The sequence below is a fragment of the Mytilus edulis genome, chromosome 3, assembly GCF_963676685.1.
Source record: "Mytilus edulis chromosome 3, xbMytEdul2.2, whole genome shotgun sequence".
Lineage (NCBI taxonomy): Eukaryota > Metazoa > Mollusca > Bivalvia > Mytilida > Mytilidae > Mytilus > Mytilus edulis.
In genome coordinates, this window is record NC_092346.1 from 101,203,466 (window position 1) to 101,222,485 (window position 19,020).

Here is a 19,020-nt window from a genome sequence, read left to right on the forward strand (position 1 = left end):
CATCAAAAGGCAGGGTACATTCCTATTCAATCTTAACACATCATCAGGCGTTGTAAACATGGGACATGTCCAAGCCACTTAACACATCATCAGGCGTTGTAAAATGGGACATGTCCAAGCCACTTAACACATCATCAGGCGTTGTAAAATGGGACATGTCCAAGCCACTTAACACATCATCAGGCGTTGTAAACATGGGACATGTCCAAGCCACTTAACACATCATCAGGCGTTGTAAAATGGGACATGTCCAAGCCACTTAACACATCATCAGGCGTTGTAAAATGGGACATGTCCAAGCCACTTAACACATCATCAGGCGTTGTAAACATGGGACATGTCCAAGCCACTTAACACATCATCAGGCGTTGTAAACATGGTACATGTCCAAGCCACTTAACACATCATCAGGCGTTGTAAACATGGGACATGTCCAAGCCACTTAACACATCATCAGGCGTTGTAAACATGGGACATGTCCAAGCCACTTAACACATAATCAGGCGTTGTAAACATGGGACATGTCCAAGCCACTTAACACATCATCAGGCGTTGTAAACATGGGACATGTCCAAGCCACTTAACACATCATCAGGCGTTGTAAACATGGGACATGTCCAAGCCACTAATGTGTTTGTGCGTCACTAGATTCTAAGAAAAGTTTTAGTAACTACAAAATGTATTTCGTAGTCTTGATATTTACAGATAAATAACTTTATTAAACGCTTAGAACACGAAGGCAGTTATCCTTTTAAAGGTCTAGTCACAGCACACGAGGACAGTTCTCCTTTTAAAGGTCTAGTCACAGCACACGAAGACAGTTCTCCTTTTAAAGGTCTAGTCACAGCACACGAAGGCAGTTCTCCTTTTAAAGGTCTAGACTTATCACGTATTTGTCATCTTTAACTGCTTCAACTGATTAAAATGAATGTTGAATACATTAACAATGGATACAACACCACGTGGTGTCCAAGGTGTAAACTGGCGGCAATGTTACTGATATATTTCCCTGTTTTGCTGCACCACCCACTTTTAGTTTTCAGATCTTTACAAAGATGTTTATCCAAAGAACTAATCATATTTATCGATTTACCTACAAAATCATCATTGATGCATTTTCCAATCACATGTCCATATCGACCAGAACTGGAGACGGAAAATGCAGTGCAATCACAAATTAATGGATTATTTCTTAATGATATTTCTGAGAAAAAACATGGCACTGACTCCTCTAAAAATCTAAGAGACGAAATTTTATTATTATCAAGAAAGATTGAAATCGGACCTTGTATTCCAGTAAATGCCAGTTTTGAAATCTCAGAAATATTCATGTTTTGCAGATAGATATGCTTTGCTTTTACTCCAGTTAAAAACATACTATGAAGGGTTTTGAGTCTGTTATTAGATAAATCTAAATCGTCTAGTTCACTTATTGTTTGTAATGGAATTAAAGGCACGTGTTCCATACCAACACTTTTGACAAACAACTTTTTGAGACTAGCCTCTATCCCACTGAACATTGTGTCAGTAAATACCAACGGGTTTCCACTTATATCTAAAACTTGTAGGTAAGCTGTGCTATCAAACGAATCATTTTGTATATGTTTGATCAAATTATATGACACATTCAGATTTAATAACGAAGGGAGATCCATTAGTCCGATAACCCAGAAATGTCCTCCTATCAACTTATTTGAGCTTAAGTCAAGTGTCTGTAAACTGTTACCTAATCCTCGGAATGCATACCTAGGGAAGCTGTTTATCTGGTTCCTTTGAAGATTTAAATACAGTAGTTTTGTCAAGTTAGTAAACGTTCTTTCTGATAGGTACTGAATTTTGTTCGACGATAAATTCAGATGAGTAAGATTAAATAGTATTGAAGTTACTGATAGTGGTACCGTCCTTAATAAATTATCGGATAACTCTAAAACCTCCAGCTGTTCTATTCCTTGAAATGCGGTGTTCTGGAACAAAGCTATCTTATTAGAACATAGACTAAGTCGTGTGAGCGAGAACATATTATTGCCTTTAAAGAGTGGAACAACTTTAATCTCGGCGGCACCGTTATTACGATCCAGGTTTAACACCTTCAAGGAAGTCAGATTTCTAAGAAAACATAAACTTTTGTTGTTATCTAAACTTATTTTTGTAGATTCTAGGTGAAGAACCTGTAAACTTTCTAGTCCATCAAAAGGATTTGAATTCATATGATAATTGAGTGTATTATCACTTAAATCGAGATTTTGAAGATAATGGAAGTTTGAAAATGTATCTCCTAAAATATTCATGTTAAGCATGTTTCCCTCTAATGATAAGACAGTTAAGTTTTTAAAGCGACCCAAGTTCTTCAATACGCTATGACTCAAGAAAGAAGCCTTTTTAAGATTTAATTCCTCTAAAGAATCGTCAATTTTTTCAAGAATCTTTTTATAATTTTTGATATTTTTGTTTTCACTTATATCTAACTTGTGAATTTGTAAGTTGACAAAAATATGAAGTGGTAGTTTTGAATTTGTGTTTCGTAAATTCAATTCATGAATATATAATCCTTGTAATTTACTAAAATTATTATAATTGTCTTGTCCTTGGATGAACATTTGTCTGTCTGAACAATCTATTGTTAATACAGGTTCAGAGCTACATGAACACGGATCCAGGTCAGGACAACTCCAGTTTCTAGCAAAAACAACGGAACACAACAAGATGCATCGAAACATTAACATGGTCTTCAATCTGAAAGAAATTAAAAAAAATAAAATACCATTAACATAATTACGCTACGTAGTCTAACATCTAAAGTAGGAACGATATAGTATATTATGATACACATATACTACAATCTAATTAAAATATCGATAAATCGTATATATTCGTTGAATAGGAGTAATTCGATTGATAATAATTGTACAATAGGAACAATTTAAAATAAACTTTGTTGAATGTATACTATAATTGTTACTTTAGTCTGCTTTATATTAGTTGTAATTGAACTTGTTGTCAGTCACAGCGAGTACTCTCAAATCGTATCCTAGCGTCGTTTTAGCTGTAGGAATGTTATAACTATCCTGCCATGTCCGGTTTGTGTTTTTGTTTCTTTTTTTGCTGTGTATCGGTCGAATAAGCTAAGACCCTTTAAAATATTTTTATAGTTTGCTCATATGTTGAACTGTCGCACCACTGTCCCAAATTAGAAGCCGCTTACACGTTTAACCCTACCACATTTGTGTGTCTGTTTTAAGTCAGGAAGGAGCCTGTAATTCAGTGGTCGTTATATTCTTTTTTCGTTCATTGCATTTTACATAAAACAGGCTGTTATAGTTTGCTCGTTAACATTGTTTTTGTCATTTTGGGGCCTTTAATAACTTACTTTGCGGCATGGGTTTTGTTCATTGTTGAAGGCCTTACGGTGACGTATAGTCGTTAAATTCTGTGTAATTTGGTATACAGTTATATTGTATACATTTGGTAACTGGTGAGGAGTTGTCTCATGCCAACTATACCACATCTTCCAACTTTTATAAATAATAAATCATAATTCATATATAGTGTGAACAATCAAAAAATTAAAAAATGCTTAAAGTAGTAATATAGTAATAAGAAATACGAAATGATACACAACGAGACGATAAACAATAAAACTCATAATTATTAAACGCTTAATAGACCTTTTCATATCGATCCCACTAATAAATTCCTTCTTCATTATTGTATGAACTTCTATCTAAATAGCCAGGAAGGGTCATTAGATTGTCCAGCCGTTTCAATCATTCCCTAATGCATCTCAATTAAGCATGGATTTAATCGGTGCATTTCTTTGGTAGGATTCCAACTAGTGTCAGGATAAATTATATAGAATGATTAATTTCTTGACAGGGGAATTAGTTCTTCCATTTTCTACAGAAGACTACAATGTTTGATATGCCCATATGCGGCTATTCTCATTTTCTATCTATGATTTTATGTGTATGCAGCATGACAGAGTCAGCTATGAGTCAAACATTTCCAAACCGATCTGAATTCTATATTCTTCCATTGAACAAAAACAAACATAACATGAATAATTATATTTGTATAGAGTCGTTTTCTAGAAGATCATCAATTTTGTTAATATATGGTTTTTTTTTAAATTCTTGATTAAAAGCAATGTGTAATTTGTTTATAAATATTCTAAAAGAAGTTGAATTAGTCGTTTCTGGTTGTCTTTCTTTGTTTAATCACACTTATTCAGAGTTTTCCGAAAGTTGTCCATATCTGTTTTAATGAATTTCGTAGCTCTTCAGAACACTTTTGGCATGAAATTTATGATATTTGTTATTTAAGTGGGTCTTTGAAGATTTTAGCATTCGTCACATTTTACTCGAACAAATATATTGAATTTATTTCGAGTTTGATGGAATGCTTCTCGTTTTTCTTTGCAGGAATTATTGAACAATATTTTCTAGACTTGAATAGCATAATTTATGAATTCATATTCTATTTCTTTCACAGTATTATACATAACGTAAGCGTTAATGTTTTGATAATTGGTTAAATTATTCAAACCTTAAGTTTTACTAAATAGCCTGTTGACCTTTGTTTCACTATTCTGAAATCCCATCTTTTATATGGGCATGAGTGTTTCTGATGATGGTTAATCCAGAAAAGCGCTTCGGACGCATGTACAGTATTATATTTTGCCTTAAACTAGTGGAGAATAAAGGCTTTTTCCCCTGGAGAAGAATCCCAATTTGAAAAAAAATGGCTTACAATTATTCCCAGAAAGACAACTTCTTTCCCAAACAGTGCAGTCTCAGTAGTAGTTGTGCATGAAAACAAACTAAAAAATACTCATTTATTCATTTTTCATGCCTAAAATGACTATATGTGCAGATTGAGGGTCTTTTATGTATCATCACTGACAAACAGGGGTCTTATTTCAAAGCAGGGTAAATTGAAGTTTCAGTCAAATTCATGGTTTATTCTAAATTTCCCAATTTGATGTGAAATTACGCATATTTTCCCATTAAAAAATGATAGAGGTAGATTTGAAAAAAGCCAACAATATCATGATGACATATAAAATGTTAAAAGATCTCGGATCTTTCATTGTAAATAATAGAAAAAAAATGTAAACTGTTTTAAAAATGAATAATACAAGTATAATAGCGTATACGTGTCATCTTAGCAGAAGTAATCGTGTCCGTTTATCGGGTTGAGTCTGATATTGTAAACAAGATTGCTTGCTTGATTGATTGATTGATTGCATGGTGTTTAACACCATCTTCAGCACTGTGTGCTATTTGGTAGTGGTCAGTCTTTATGTGTGCTATTTGGTAGTGGTCAGTCTTTATGTGTTCTATTTGGTAGTGGTCAGTTTTTATGTGTGCTATTTGGTAGTGGTCAGTCTTTAGGTGTGCTATTTGGTAGTGGTCAGTCTTTAGGTGTGCTATTTGGTAGTGGTCAGTCTTTAGGTGTGCTATTTGGTAGTGGTCAGACTTTAGGTGTGCTATTTGGTAGTGGTCAGTCTTTATGTGTGCTGTTTGGTAGTGGTCAGTCTTTATGTGTGCTATTTGTAGTGGTCAGTCTTTAGGTGTGCTATTTGGTAGTGGTCAGTCTTTAGGTGTGCTATTTGGTAGTGGTCAGTCTTTATGTGTGCTGTTTGGTAGTGGTCAGTCTTTATGTGTGCTATTTGGTAGTGGTCAGTCTTTAGGTGTGCTATTTGGTAGTGGTCAGTCTTTATTGATGGAGCACCACTGACCTTTGGTTGGAAAACTGACAATCCTAGTCATTAAGATTAGAGTCGAGCGCACCTGCCATGTGCGGGGTTCGAACTCACAACCTCAGTCTCGACAATCTAGTGATACAGAAGATTGACTACTTAGACCACTCGACCACGTCTCTTTCCTGATTTTGGTGAAATAAAATCAGTTGTTTCAGTGACAAATACACACTTACAGGCAAAATCAGCTGTTTCTAGCTAATGAGATACAAAATCAGCCACACATTGTTGTTTGTGTTTTGGGTTGGGTTTTTTTACTGGAATGACGGTAGATAACATACTATAAATCGTGTTTATTTCTATATCAATATACAGACTTTGTTATTTAAAAAGTGTATTTGTATTCCTTAACTTGAACCCAGAGTCTCAGAATCTGTTATAAACAAAAACTCTAGAGTGTTTCAGAGAACGAACACGTCTACTTTTCGTTGTTTTCTGATCGGTTTTATATGTTTTTTAGTATTATAGTATTTGGTATTAGAAATTCTCAAAACAGAAAATTTAACATTTATGTTGGTTATTTTTTTTCTCATTAAAGCAGACAACCCTTTTTCTATTTCACACAAAGCCAACACCGCATATATGGCGTCTAACGCGGAGATCTGCATATCAATAACATTCGATAAGTTTAAAACAAATTGTCATGAGAGACACGCTAAACTGTAGTATGCAGGAAAGGTTGCATTTCCGTCACCAGCTGTTGCACCTTTTATTCCTATTATCTTGTGACCGATTTAATGTCCTGCGATGCCGGTGACATTTTCAAATCGATTCTGTTCACGTCGGTATCGCTATTAATTTACGATTTATTGGTTTGGGAATTGTTTTCTCAAATGAAATCAAGAGAGAGACTATGAATAATTAACTTTGGGTAAATACGTGACCCTTTTATTGATGAATCGAGTTGACCGTTTGCCTAATGTTAAAGTTGTCACACAAAACGCTATTTGTTAAACATCCACCAGGCATTAATGATAATTGGTTCTGAATAAATGTACACAAAACTTGACACTACTATTTTAGATTAAAGAGAACTGTAACCTCAGGAAATCTGGGAATTTATCATTTATAATATCAAAGAGATTTGTGTGAAATGGAAAAGATATAAAGTATTAAGTGGCAACAGCCATCCATCCATTTTTATTATTTAATCATTTAGTCACCAAAGTTAAAAGATTATAGCACTTTAAATAGCTATATTCAAATCATCATACTTATTTTCCATCCACACGTTAAATTGTTCTCTATTCAATGGTTTTTTTTTATTACGTAAAGTGTATAATATGCACTAGTTGTTATAAAACAGCGCAAATTGAACGTAAATCCCTTTTTGTCAATATTGTTCGATATGGATGGTGTCATTTATTCTTGAAGTGGTCTCTAAAATTGAAATCTCAAGAACCAAGCATGTCTATACAATATTTGACATTCAGACTAACGTATTAACTTTTCAATATCCAGCTCAACAATTAGATTTGGAGAACACTTTACTGCAAGCTTTCAATTGGCTACACGACCAAATCTCTATTTTTCATGTTTTTAGATAATTACAGAAATATATCCGTAAAATGATCTTTGTGTTGAAACATATTGGTATTTTAAATAGTTGCCCATCACTCTGTCAGCCTATATATGTGCACATAACCAGTAATGATTCATTCACTAATTTATTGAATCATTTATCAAATAAATATAACAGTAGTAAGTGATCATTTAATATCGCGATCTCAACTTGGTGTGAAGGATGAGTGGTAACGATTTTAGACAGCCAGATCCACAAGGAAATAACCACATATCAAAGAAAAATATGAAACATAAAATACACTCGAAAATAACCATAAAATTATATCAAAGAAAAGCGTAAAACATTAAAATACACTAGAAAATAACCATATATCAAATAAACAAAAAAAATATAAAACATTTAAAGTTAACCATAAAATAACCATATATTAGGAAAAAAACTTGAAAGATTAAAATACACTAGAAAATATTCATATGTCAAAGCCACACATGAAAAATAAAGATAATTGTCATTCACCTTTTATAACAAAAATACACGAAAAAAAACCAAGCCATGCTGTTGTCTCGTTGGTTCATATTCAGCATTTCTTTTGATTTAGTAACACCTTACAAATACACACATATTGACAATACTACCTATCGTAGAAGAATTTATATTGTTATTCTTTTGATAGCCTTTTCTTGGCTCTTCGCAAGTTTTGTTCAGTATAGTTGTAAGTAACTTCCAAGACAGAGTAAAAGAGAGACGTAAGATGTCAAAGGCACATTCAAACTCGTACGTCGAAAAAAAAAAAACGCCACCAAAAAGACCAAAAGACAGTACACAAAACGCAACATTGAAAACTAAAGACTGAGCAACACGAACCCAACCATAAACTAGGGGTTTATATTTCAGGTGCTCCGGAAGAGGTATACAGATCCTACTCTACATATGGCATCCGTCGTGTTGTTCATGCAAGTACAGACCCAGTGTAAGTCTAATTTTGTACGTAAAATTCAAGAAAAGGGGATGGACCTGTAGTGACGACTATTGGAATATATCTGTCGTCATCTGTCAAACAGATTTTCAATAAATATTACCGATACAATTAAGATTTGTTTGGGCCACTCCTTGAAAGTTCTTGCTCGAGTCTGTGATAGTATATAAGAACCATCTGTACTGTCAATTTGAAAAATCTTACCAATAACTTTCTCAGAAATGACAGAAAGCATTAAGTGTTCTTCTATTTCTATTATTTGATGTGATGTAATCATGAATCAAGTGTTTCAATGTTTAAATTATAACTCTGAGAGTCTTTTAATTTTGATTATATTTATGAATTAGAAAAACATAAAAATAATATCCATATTTGGATGCCTAAGTAAATATGAATAAAAACAAACAAGATTTCAACGATAATGTAACGCCAAAAAATGTAATACATATTACTTACTTACCGAATTAAAATAATAAAATTCCTAAACTTTCTTCAGAGACAGTCTGGAACACCCTTCATAATTCTACCAATCAGACGACCAACACTACGCATGCTCAACTAATTTTCTATGTTTCGTAGAGGAAAAACTGTCAAAACTAAACATCAAATAATAAGAGAACTGACTCAACACAGATATTGTCTGTCTGAAGAGATACAAAAATCAATTTCTTTTTATAGTTGATGCAAATTCTATCAATGTTCATGAAAACTGAAAAAAAATATTTCGAAAGGTTTGTTTAACAAGTAATTATATAAGAGGAAATATGTAGTTTCGGCTATTTATTATTAATAACATGACTGTTACAACAAAGCCATAATGATGCTGTATTACGTATACAGAGTATGTTCGGTACGGCCAATGTCCAAAGCTTGGAGAATATATTCTATTTTATCATATGACTAGATAGATCCTGAATAAGATTGGGTCTCTTGTTGTTTCTCAAATAAAACAAACTTTATTGAATGACGAAAGTTATTAATTTTTATATTTGGCCGGTTTTTTTTTTTTAAATGCGCAGTAAATATATTATCCTATGTTCAGCCTTTCAATCTTGCTGTGTAGGAGTGTATATTAAACATGTTTGCAATCGTTTACCTAGATTTGTAATTAGAAGACTACGATTATTTTGTATCAAGAGAAGAACCGGCCCCGGCTGTATAGTCCCTGTATAGTACAAATCGTTTCGTCGTTAATTACTCCTTAAAGAATTATTGCACACTAAATAAATAAATTCTACGATCAAAGCACTAGGGATATTGCTATGTCTTTTGAAATTTGAAGTTGGAAAAATATGAAGAAGAGTACAATTACTAAAATTTTTTGCAAACATCTGTTTGAGAGGTTTACATATGTGGTGGTAGCAATACTGTAATTACACAGTAAATATGGATTAAACTATTTATAACTACTCGAGCTTTATTTTTAAAATACTTTGATTTTAGTTTTATTCGTGACTCGTTTTTGTTTGAAAAAGACGACTTATCACGAACACTCCAAGATCGGACAGCAATATCCAATTGAGAAGAAACAAACACAATAAGACATAAATATAGATGTCAAATGGCTACTTGTTCGGAGATGTGTGTAGTATAGTCTTTTGTAAATGCATATGCCTTTATGATCTGAAAAAATATGACTTTGCATTCACAAGGTACACTATTGTAATCAGAAAAAATACAAAACACCAAATTCGGTTGAAAATTGCATCACATTAAAAAAGCTCACGAATTCAACATTATAATATAATGCTTGTTATCAAAGGCTCATTTACAAACTGTAAACTCTTTTTTTTTGGCAACATATGACATTTGTGAATCCTTTGGTGGGGATTGTCTTAGTCGTTGCTTTCCAATCAAAATGATATAAAGTTGCACTTGATATCTCAAACATTAATTAACGTTTTTATTTCCTCGGACGTTGAGTTTTAAAAGGTAATGATGTTCTTGGCCTTCTTAGTTTTTGTCTAAATCTAGCGTCAAAAGGCGTTAAAACGTTTATACCCGCTACATTTGTTTGCACCTGTCAGGAACCTGTTGTTTAGCGGTTGTCATCTGTTGATGTTGATGTGGTTCATAAGTGGCCGTTGGTTTTCCTGTATAAACTGTTTTACACTAGTCATATTGGGGGGCTTTATAGCTTGCTGTTCGATATGCAAAGGATCCCAGTTGAAGACCGTTCTTTGACCCATAATGGTTTACTTTTACACAGTGTGACTTGGATTTAAAAAAACGACTATAGTGTAAACACATTCTCTTTCAAACAGGAAATCCAACAGTCTAATTTATATAAAAACGAGAAACGAGAAACACTAATGATTCACATCAACAGACAATAACCATGCACTGAAAATCATGCTCCTGCCAATGCAAACAAATGCAGCGGGTGTAAACGTTTTAATAGACGCCAACCTTCACCCTAACCTGAAACAATAGTGTAACATCACAACATAGAAAGACACACTATAAAAAACTTTTGACAAGGCTTAACACAATTTAAAAAAACATATTAACAAAAACAAGTGAACATACACTGAACAAATAAAATTTATCTGTGTCCTCCTATTCGTTTGTTATGACATTGTCTGTATTGATGGTTTAGATTTTAATACTGGTAATATGTGTATCTCTGGTATATTATGTTGTTTGGGATTTCTTTACCACAAATTACGGCACAGCCCATTATTTTAAAGCACTCTTTTTGTTTAGTCCGATGATACTCTTTAAAATTCACGGTATGAGCTATACTTAGTTCAAGTATTAATTACACTCATAGAGCATTATCTCGAATGTTGTACCTAACTGACACCATGATATTAATATGGTTAACGCAAATTCATAAATTTGGTTGTCATTTCTACCTTATTTCATGGTTAAGCATAACCAATACAGAAAACCCCAAAAGAAATAAATGCATTATGGTGTAATTATTGATATATCTATCATGTTTTTGATTACATTCTCTTGCTGCCTAATTTAGAAGCTTTTAAAGAAAATATTTTTATTTGAAGATGATAATAGAGAAATCATCAGTGTTTATTAGATTTTCAATTTATTATTGAAACATATTTTCAAGAAAGACGGCAAATCTGAAATAGCTTAGATTATATTTTTAATCGGAGAAAATAAATAAATATTGTACTGATATGTCAAGATATGAAATAAATGTCGCAAATGGCGTCTGTTGATTCTAAGAAGACGCATCGAATGTATTTGATAGACAGAATTTATAGAAGTGGTATTCCTCTAGAGAGATGCGGCGGAAATCCAGAATTTTGTGCAATAATTAGGTTGTTTAGAAAAGCGCCCCTTAGTTATCGCTTGTAAATTGGATTGCTAGATAAAATTTAGATTTTGTTGTGAGTTAGAATGGAAAGGTCGAATATCTTATTATATCAGAAGGATTCAATAACGATTTCCAGACACACTTTTTCAATTCTGGGATGAATAAAGTGAATTACTACCAATCTTGATTTCCGTTTAGTCCTGATAACATATTGCAAATTATTATTAATGTCGCTCAAATGTTCCTAGATAATACACTGAATGATAAAACTTTTCTTTCATCATTCTGACAAGAGGAATATGGATATTCATGATAAAGACAACAGTCAATAATTTATTTTTGGTATCATACTAAACCGTGATTTGTTAAACCGCAATTTTAAATTATCTGAGTTCACTGACAGTTGATCTTTTATAAGAATAAGAAGAAATGGTATGATTGTCAATGAGACAATGATTTACCAGAGACCTAGTGACGTCGATAACAGTAACTAGAAGTTACCGTTGTACGGCCTTCAACAATGAGCAAATATCATGCCATGTATAATCTATACGTTAAAGGCCCAGCATTACAACGTATAAAACCATTTGAACGAGACAGCATACTATTAATTCAACAACCGGGAAAACTTTAGTTCATCAATCGTTTAATTGGTAAACATATCGTATTATCATAGAATCGCTAAATGTAAAAAAATATTTAAAATTATTGTCAATTATGCAACGAAAAGACAGACAAATAAAAAAAAAACCTACAAATAACACTAAAGACATAGCAACATAAATCCTACCTAAACACCAGGTAATCTCAAACAGGTTTATTCTGAAAGGGTATACATATCCTGATTCACATGGTACGTACACATTCGATGATAAGTCTCACAATTGTTATTAATAGAGAAATAATTATGGAATGGATAATTTGTATATATCCATAGTCACCAGGTAGTGATGGCGTCCATTTACTTTCTTAAGCAGCATCCACTTTAGGAAATCATGAAAAGACATGCAAGCTCTGTAATTTTGTTTCAATCGGGAAATACAATGTATCTTATCCATATGCAGGCGATCCTGGAAATTTGCCAAATAGAAATGGGAAGTTCACAGTAGGCAAGCTGAAACCATCCCTTTTTATAAAACTTTGATATCGACCAAACCTTATTGTCAATTTCTAGATGTAGGTCAAGGTTTAATTGTATCTGTAGAAATATGTTTTGACAGATGCGTTCATCACATAGTTAACAAACCCTTAATTTAATGAGAGGACATCATCTATACAGCAGTATGTAAAGTTAAAGAGTAATGCTAGCTTGAGAAGCTCCTGTATGAGGTGTGCCTCTAAAGAACAAAGAAAAATGTTAACAAGGAGCATGATTAGTTCCCGTAGGAACAAATGTAGCATATCAAACAAACATAATGTAAATAATATCTGAGATGTTATTTGAGCACTTAAGGAAGATTGTTATTTCTCATTTTTCTTTGATAATTAAAATTCAGAATACTAGTAACATACCTTTGAATTTGCCTCGGTGACCAAATTTCGAAAGTTTTTAAATATTTGCCTTATATTATTCGCTTATCTTGGTATAACAGTATTATAATATGTTATTTTAACTATGCAGGTATTTCTTTGTACCTCGGGTACGTACACGTACGAGTATTTGTGTTTTTTTATGACATGTACATCCATTAAAAAATAATTTGACGTTGGTACATTCTGTTTTCAGTAAATTATATTTTTACAAAGGAAGAAAGTTTAAGGAATTATCAAAAAGGCTGTCAGTCTTCTCGTTTTGAATTGTTTTACATTTTTCATATCGTGGTCTTTTATAGCCGACTTTCTCATTGTTGGAATACAGCAAACTATAATTGATTCTGTATTCGTCAATTGAACTTGGGTGGATAGTTGTCTCATTGGCAATCATACCCCATCTCTATTTTTCCTAACTATTTATTAATTATTATTTGTTTCATTTCCTATTTACCAGAACGTTTTCTAATGAACACAGAATCAATAGCGCTCTAATGGAGAACGTGCCATACATTGTCAATTTGAAAGATGAAATTTCGTCACACTTTTTCCAACTGAGGTTTTCTTTTAGATGAACATAATCATACCCTATAGTTGTATAAATGTACAGTAATTGTTTATTTTATACTAAAACTGATTATTATTTTTTGTTGTTGCAAGACGAATCACTTGAGTTTTACCCGGAGAAACATTGTCATACGAGGCAAAGACAAGGTGGACAATGTTTTTTTCGATGTTAACAATCAGCTACGTACCCCTTTAAATGAAGTGTTATATACAATTTATAATATTGAATGCTACGATATCTATTCAAAATGTTGGTTTCTTAACAACAACTGGAGACAAGTTCAAACAATTCAGAACAAGGCATGTAGAATTTTTATGGGAAGTTCGTCAAATGCTTCGAATATAGCGGTTTTAGGTGATATGGGTTTTAAAACAACAAAATCAGCCGAACGTTTCGAAACGTACCGTCAATGTTTTGAGAGTGCGATATACGTATGACTATAGAATTACACACAAGGCCCATATGTGGGGTATGCATATTTCTCGATCATAGGACAAGAAATGTTATGAAATAGCACATAGTCTTGGTATACATGATACTTTAGCTATAGAGATAGGTCGTTACACAAAGCCAAACACTCATCTTAACGACCGAAAATGTAGATATTGTACAATTGATTGTGTAGAAGACGAAAAACATTTTTAATGCACTGTGAATTTTATTCAGATCTGCGATATGGTGTATTTTTGAAAGCAAGTGCAATTAACCCAAATTTTACGATTTTAATCATGATGACAAATTCATTTTTCTGATGTCACATGACTGTATACAACCCTTTTTAGCAAAATCTTTATATTTTATGTTAAATTGAAAAAGAATATTGTCTACAGAGTGTTCTTTTATTGTAAAATATTTATTTGTTCATATGTAAATGAATGTTATAATAAATTTTTAAGCAAAAGTATCTCATAAGTCAGTTATTGCTGGATACCGATATTTTAACGTCGATTTAAACTTTTATTTGTATTTTTTTTGTACTTGTATTATGATGTATGATATTGTTCTGTATTGGTATGTGACACTATAATAAAACATTATGTCTGTCTGTCTGTCTTAACTATCCCCTATATGTCACAATATTGACAGCTGTACCCTGATTTTTGACCTTTTTGTTTTTACAATTTATGTCTGTTTGTTTTGTTCACACATCTTTGTCAATATAATGGTATTAGATGCGACTGTCATATAAGTGAGAGGTTTAACTAGCTATAAACCAAGGTTTAATCCACCATTTTCTACATAAGAAAATGCCTGTACCAAGTCAGAAATATGACAGTTGTTGTCCATTCGTTAGATGTACTTGCACATTTGATTTTGTCATTTGATTATGGATTTTCCTTGTTGAGTTTTCCTCGGAGTTAGGTATTATTGTTATTTTTTGGTGTTTTTTTTTTCGTCGCAAATTTTTTTCTTTAGAGTTGTTTTTACCTCCCTGTATAACTGTATGTCGTTTTAAAGAACCATAAACTTTCAGTTAATTGAATTTTTAGCAAGCCATACCAGAAATTTGGTGAGAGAACGTCGTATATAAAATTTTGAATAACTATCAATCAATTCAGAGTAATACACCTTATCGAAATTTATCGTATATTCATCTATATGACGTACAGTTGATATGACGTATGATGACACTGTTAAATATCTGATATGATGATATTTTGTTTTTAAAGTATTAATTTCAGATTTAAAATTTTAATCAGTTAGGTTTCCACAAACTTTGATTTTGGTTGAAATACTAAGTATTTTCTTCTCAAGAAATAGTTTACCTTAGTTAGCTGTATTTGGCTAAGTTAAACCCTTTCGGAATTTGTGTATCCAATGCTCTTATACTTTGTAATTTATTTGGCATTTGCAACTTTATTTTCATTTTTGAAGAGTCTTTTTTTAGACTCGTGTCGCACATATGGTGTACACAATTTAAGCCTTTCATCTATGATGAGTTCATATACTTCTTTTTTTCGTTTAGGAAAGTGTGGTATATTATTATACACGTAAGAATACACATAATATGTATAAATGGATCTTAAAAATAAACCACTTCTATTGATACACTAAGTAATACTTTAATTATCTGTGTAATAACCGACCTTAACAGAACGGATTAACATTCATAATTCTGGTTAATCAGCTTTACATATATTAAAGTACAGACAAATCCTAATAAACATGAAATATTTAGCACAAGTGTAATAGAAAAGGTAAGGGTATTTTATTTCATTTTCGGTCATTTTTTAGACGAATATGTATATATCAATGATTCTCAAATTCACCTTTATTTCAATATTATTTTAATGATTTGTCTGTAACAGATAAATACTCAGGGTATTATTGTTGTCATAGTTGGACAAAAACATACATAGGGCTTCCATACCATATTGATATCAACATCAATTGTTCATGGTATTATGATGTGTGTGGAACGACGAAACACTCTTAAATAATGGGAATAAGAAAATTGTATAACATCGATACGGAAAATTTGGTAAATGGTTATGACACAAAAAAACAAATGGAATATCAAATACTACAAACATAATTAAAACAAAGTTGATGAACCAGGGTTATGTCAAAGAACGTCCTTTTTCTAAAGTTCATCGGAAGATACCCAAGAAGTATACATTTCTAGTTACTGACTTTGTTACTCATCATAATTACGTGCGTGTGTTTAAGTCTTCTTTTTACTTATTTTTGTATAATTTTAACCAATACTCTTTAGTCCATTTTTGCTAAAACAATTTTGTCGTAGATCTTTACCTATACATCACTACTTAGTGTTATTGTGCTATCAGTGTCGATTTAGCTCGGTACCTATACATCACTACTTAGTGTTATTGTGCTATCAGTGTAGATTTAGCTCGATACCTATACATCACTACTTAGTGTTATTGTGCTATCAGTGTAGATATAGCTCGATACCTATACATCACTACTTAGTGTTATTGTGCTATCAGTGTAGATTTAGCTCGGTACCTATACATCACTACTTAGTGTTATTGTGCTATCAGTGTAGATTTAGCTCGGTACCTATACATCACTACTTAGTGTTATTGTGCTATCAGTGTAGATTTAGCTCGATACCTATACATCACTTCTTAGTGTTATTGTGCTATCAGTGTAGATTTAGCTCGATACCTATACATCACTACTTAGTGTTATTGTGCTATCAGTGTAGATTTAGCTCGATACCTATACATCACTACTTAGTGTTATTGTGCTATCAGTGTAGATTTAGCTCGATACCTATACATCACTACTTAGTGTTATTGTGCTATCAGTGTCGATTCAGCTCGATACCTATACATCACTACTTAGTGTTATTGTGCTATCAGTGTCGATTCAGCTCGATACCTATACATCACTACTTAGTGTTATTGTGCTATCAGTGTAGATTCAGCTCGGTACCTATACATCACTACTTAGTGTTATTGTGCTATCAGTGTAGATTCAGCTCGGTACCTATACATCACTACTTAGTGTTATTGTGTTATCAGTGTAGATTTAGCTCGGTACCTATACATCACTACTTAGTGTTATTGTGCTATCAGTGTCGATTCAGCTCGATACCTATACATCACTACTTAGTGTTATTGTGCTATCAGTGTCGATTCAGCTCGATACCTATACATCACTACTTAGTGTTATTGTGCTATCAGTGTAGATTCAGCTCGGTACCTATACATCACTACTTAGTGTTATTGTGCTATCAGTGTAGATTTAGCTCGGTACCTATACATCACTACTTAGTGTTATTGTGTTATCAGTGTAGATTTAGCTCGGTACCTATACATCACTACTTAGTGTTATTGTGCTATCAGTGTAGATTTAGCTCGATACCTATACATCACTACCTAGTGTTATTGTGCTATCAGTGTAGATTTAGCTCGGTACCTATACATCACTACTTAGTGTTATTGTGTTATCAGTGTCGATTCAGCTCGATACCTATACATCACTACTTAGTGTTATTGTGCTATCAGTGTCGATTCAGCTCGATACCTATACATCACTACTTAGTGTTATTGTGTTATCAGTGTCGATTCAGCTCGATACCTATACATCACTACTTAGTGTTATTGTGTTATCAGTGTAGATTTAGCTCGGTACCTATACATCACTACTTAGTGTTATTGTGCTATCAGTGTCGATTTAGCTCGGTACCTATACATCACTACTTAGTGTTATTGTGCTATCAGTGTCGATTTAGCTCGATACCTATACATCACTACTTAGTAGTGTTATTGTGCTATCAGTGTAGATTTAGCTCGGTACCTATACATCACTACTTAGTGTTATTGTGCTATCAGTGTAGATTTAGCTCGATACCTATACATCACTACTTAGTGTTATTGTGCTATCAGTGTAGATTTAGCTCGATACCTATACATCACTACTTAGTGTTATTGTGCTATCAGTGTAGATTTAGCTCGATACCTTTACATCACTACTTAGTGTTATTGTGCTATCAGTGTAGATTTAGCTCGATACCTATACATCACTACTTAGTGTTATTGTGCTATCAGTGTAGATTTAGCTCGATACCTATACATCACTACTTAGTGTTATTGTGCTATCAGTGTAGATTTAGCTCGATACCTATACATCACTACTTAGTGTTATTGTGCTATCAGTGTAGATTTAGCTCGATACCTATACATCACTACTTAGTGTTATTGTGCTATCAGTGTAGATTTAGCTCGGTACCTATACATCACTACTTAGTGTTATTGTGCTATCAGTGTAGATTTAGCTCGGTACCTATACATCACTACTTAGTGTTATTGTACTATCAGTGTAGATTTAGCTCGATACCTATACATCACTACTTAGTGTTATTGTGCTATCAGTGTAGATTTAGCTCGATACCTATACATCACTACTTAGTGTTATTGTGCTATCAGTGTAGATTTAGCTCGATACCTATACATCACTACTTAGTGTTATTGTGCTATCAGTGTAGATTTAGCTCGATACCTATACATCACTACTTAGTGTTATTGTGCTATCAGTGTAGATTTAGCTCGGTACCTATACATCACTACTTAGTGTTATTGTGCTATCAGTGTAGATTTAGCTCGATACCTATACATCACTACTTAGTGTTATTGTACATGTTGTAGGAACCATCTGTTTTCAAACTTTTGAACTTATTTTCTACTACAATTTTACTGTTGAAATAGTTATTTGTTTTATATTGTTTAAGATTATAACACAATGTTGATTGTTGTACCCAAATTTTTACCTTTTATGTCTGTTTGTTTTGCTCACACATTATTGTCAATATAAATGTAATTATAGGTGACTGTCATACACTCGAGAGGTTTATCTAACTATAAAGCAGGTTTAATCCACTATTGACTACATAAAAAAATGGCTGCACCAA

At 32.7% G+C, this 19,020-nt stretch overlaps 1 protein-coding gene across 1 annotated transcript; it reads right to left on the reverse strand.

Moving 5' to 3' along the window:
- Positions 1–366: 366 nt before the first annotated feature.
- Positions 367–8,821, reverse strand: LOC139517996 (leucine-rich repeat-containing G-protein coupled receptor 4-like). Its single transcript, XM_071309588.1, has 2 exons — positions 8,720–8,821; positions 367–2,733 (listed from the first exon to the last, which is right to left on the reverse strand). The coding sequence occupies exon 2, from the start codon at positions 2,721–2,723 to the stop codon at positions 912–914; it is 1,812 nt and encodes a 603-aa protein (XP_071165689.1). The 5' UTR covers positions 2,724–2,733; positions 8,720–8,821; the 3' UTR covers positions 367–911.
- Between the last annotated feature and the right edge of the window lie 10,199 nt (positions 8,822–19,020).

What these genes read in the sequence shown, in the direction of transcription:
- LOC139517996 (XM_071309588.1), bottom strand. Translation starts at nt 2,723, where the DNA reads ATGTTAATGTTTCGATGCATCTTGTTGTGTTCCGTTGTTTTTGCTAGA.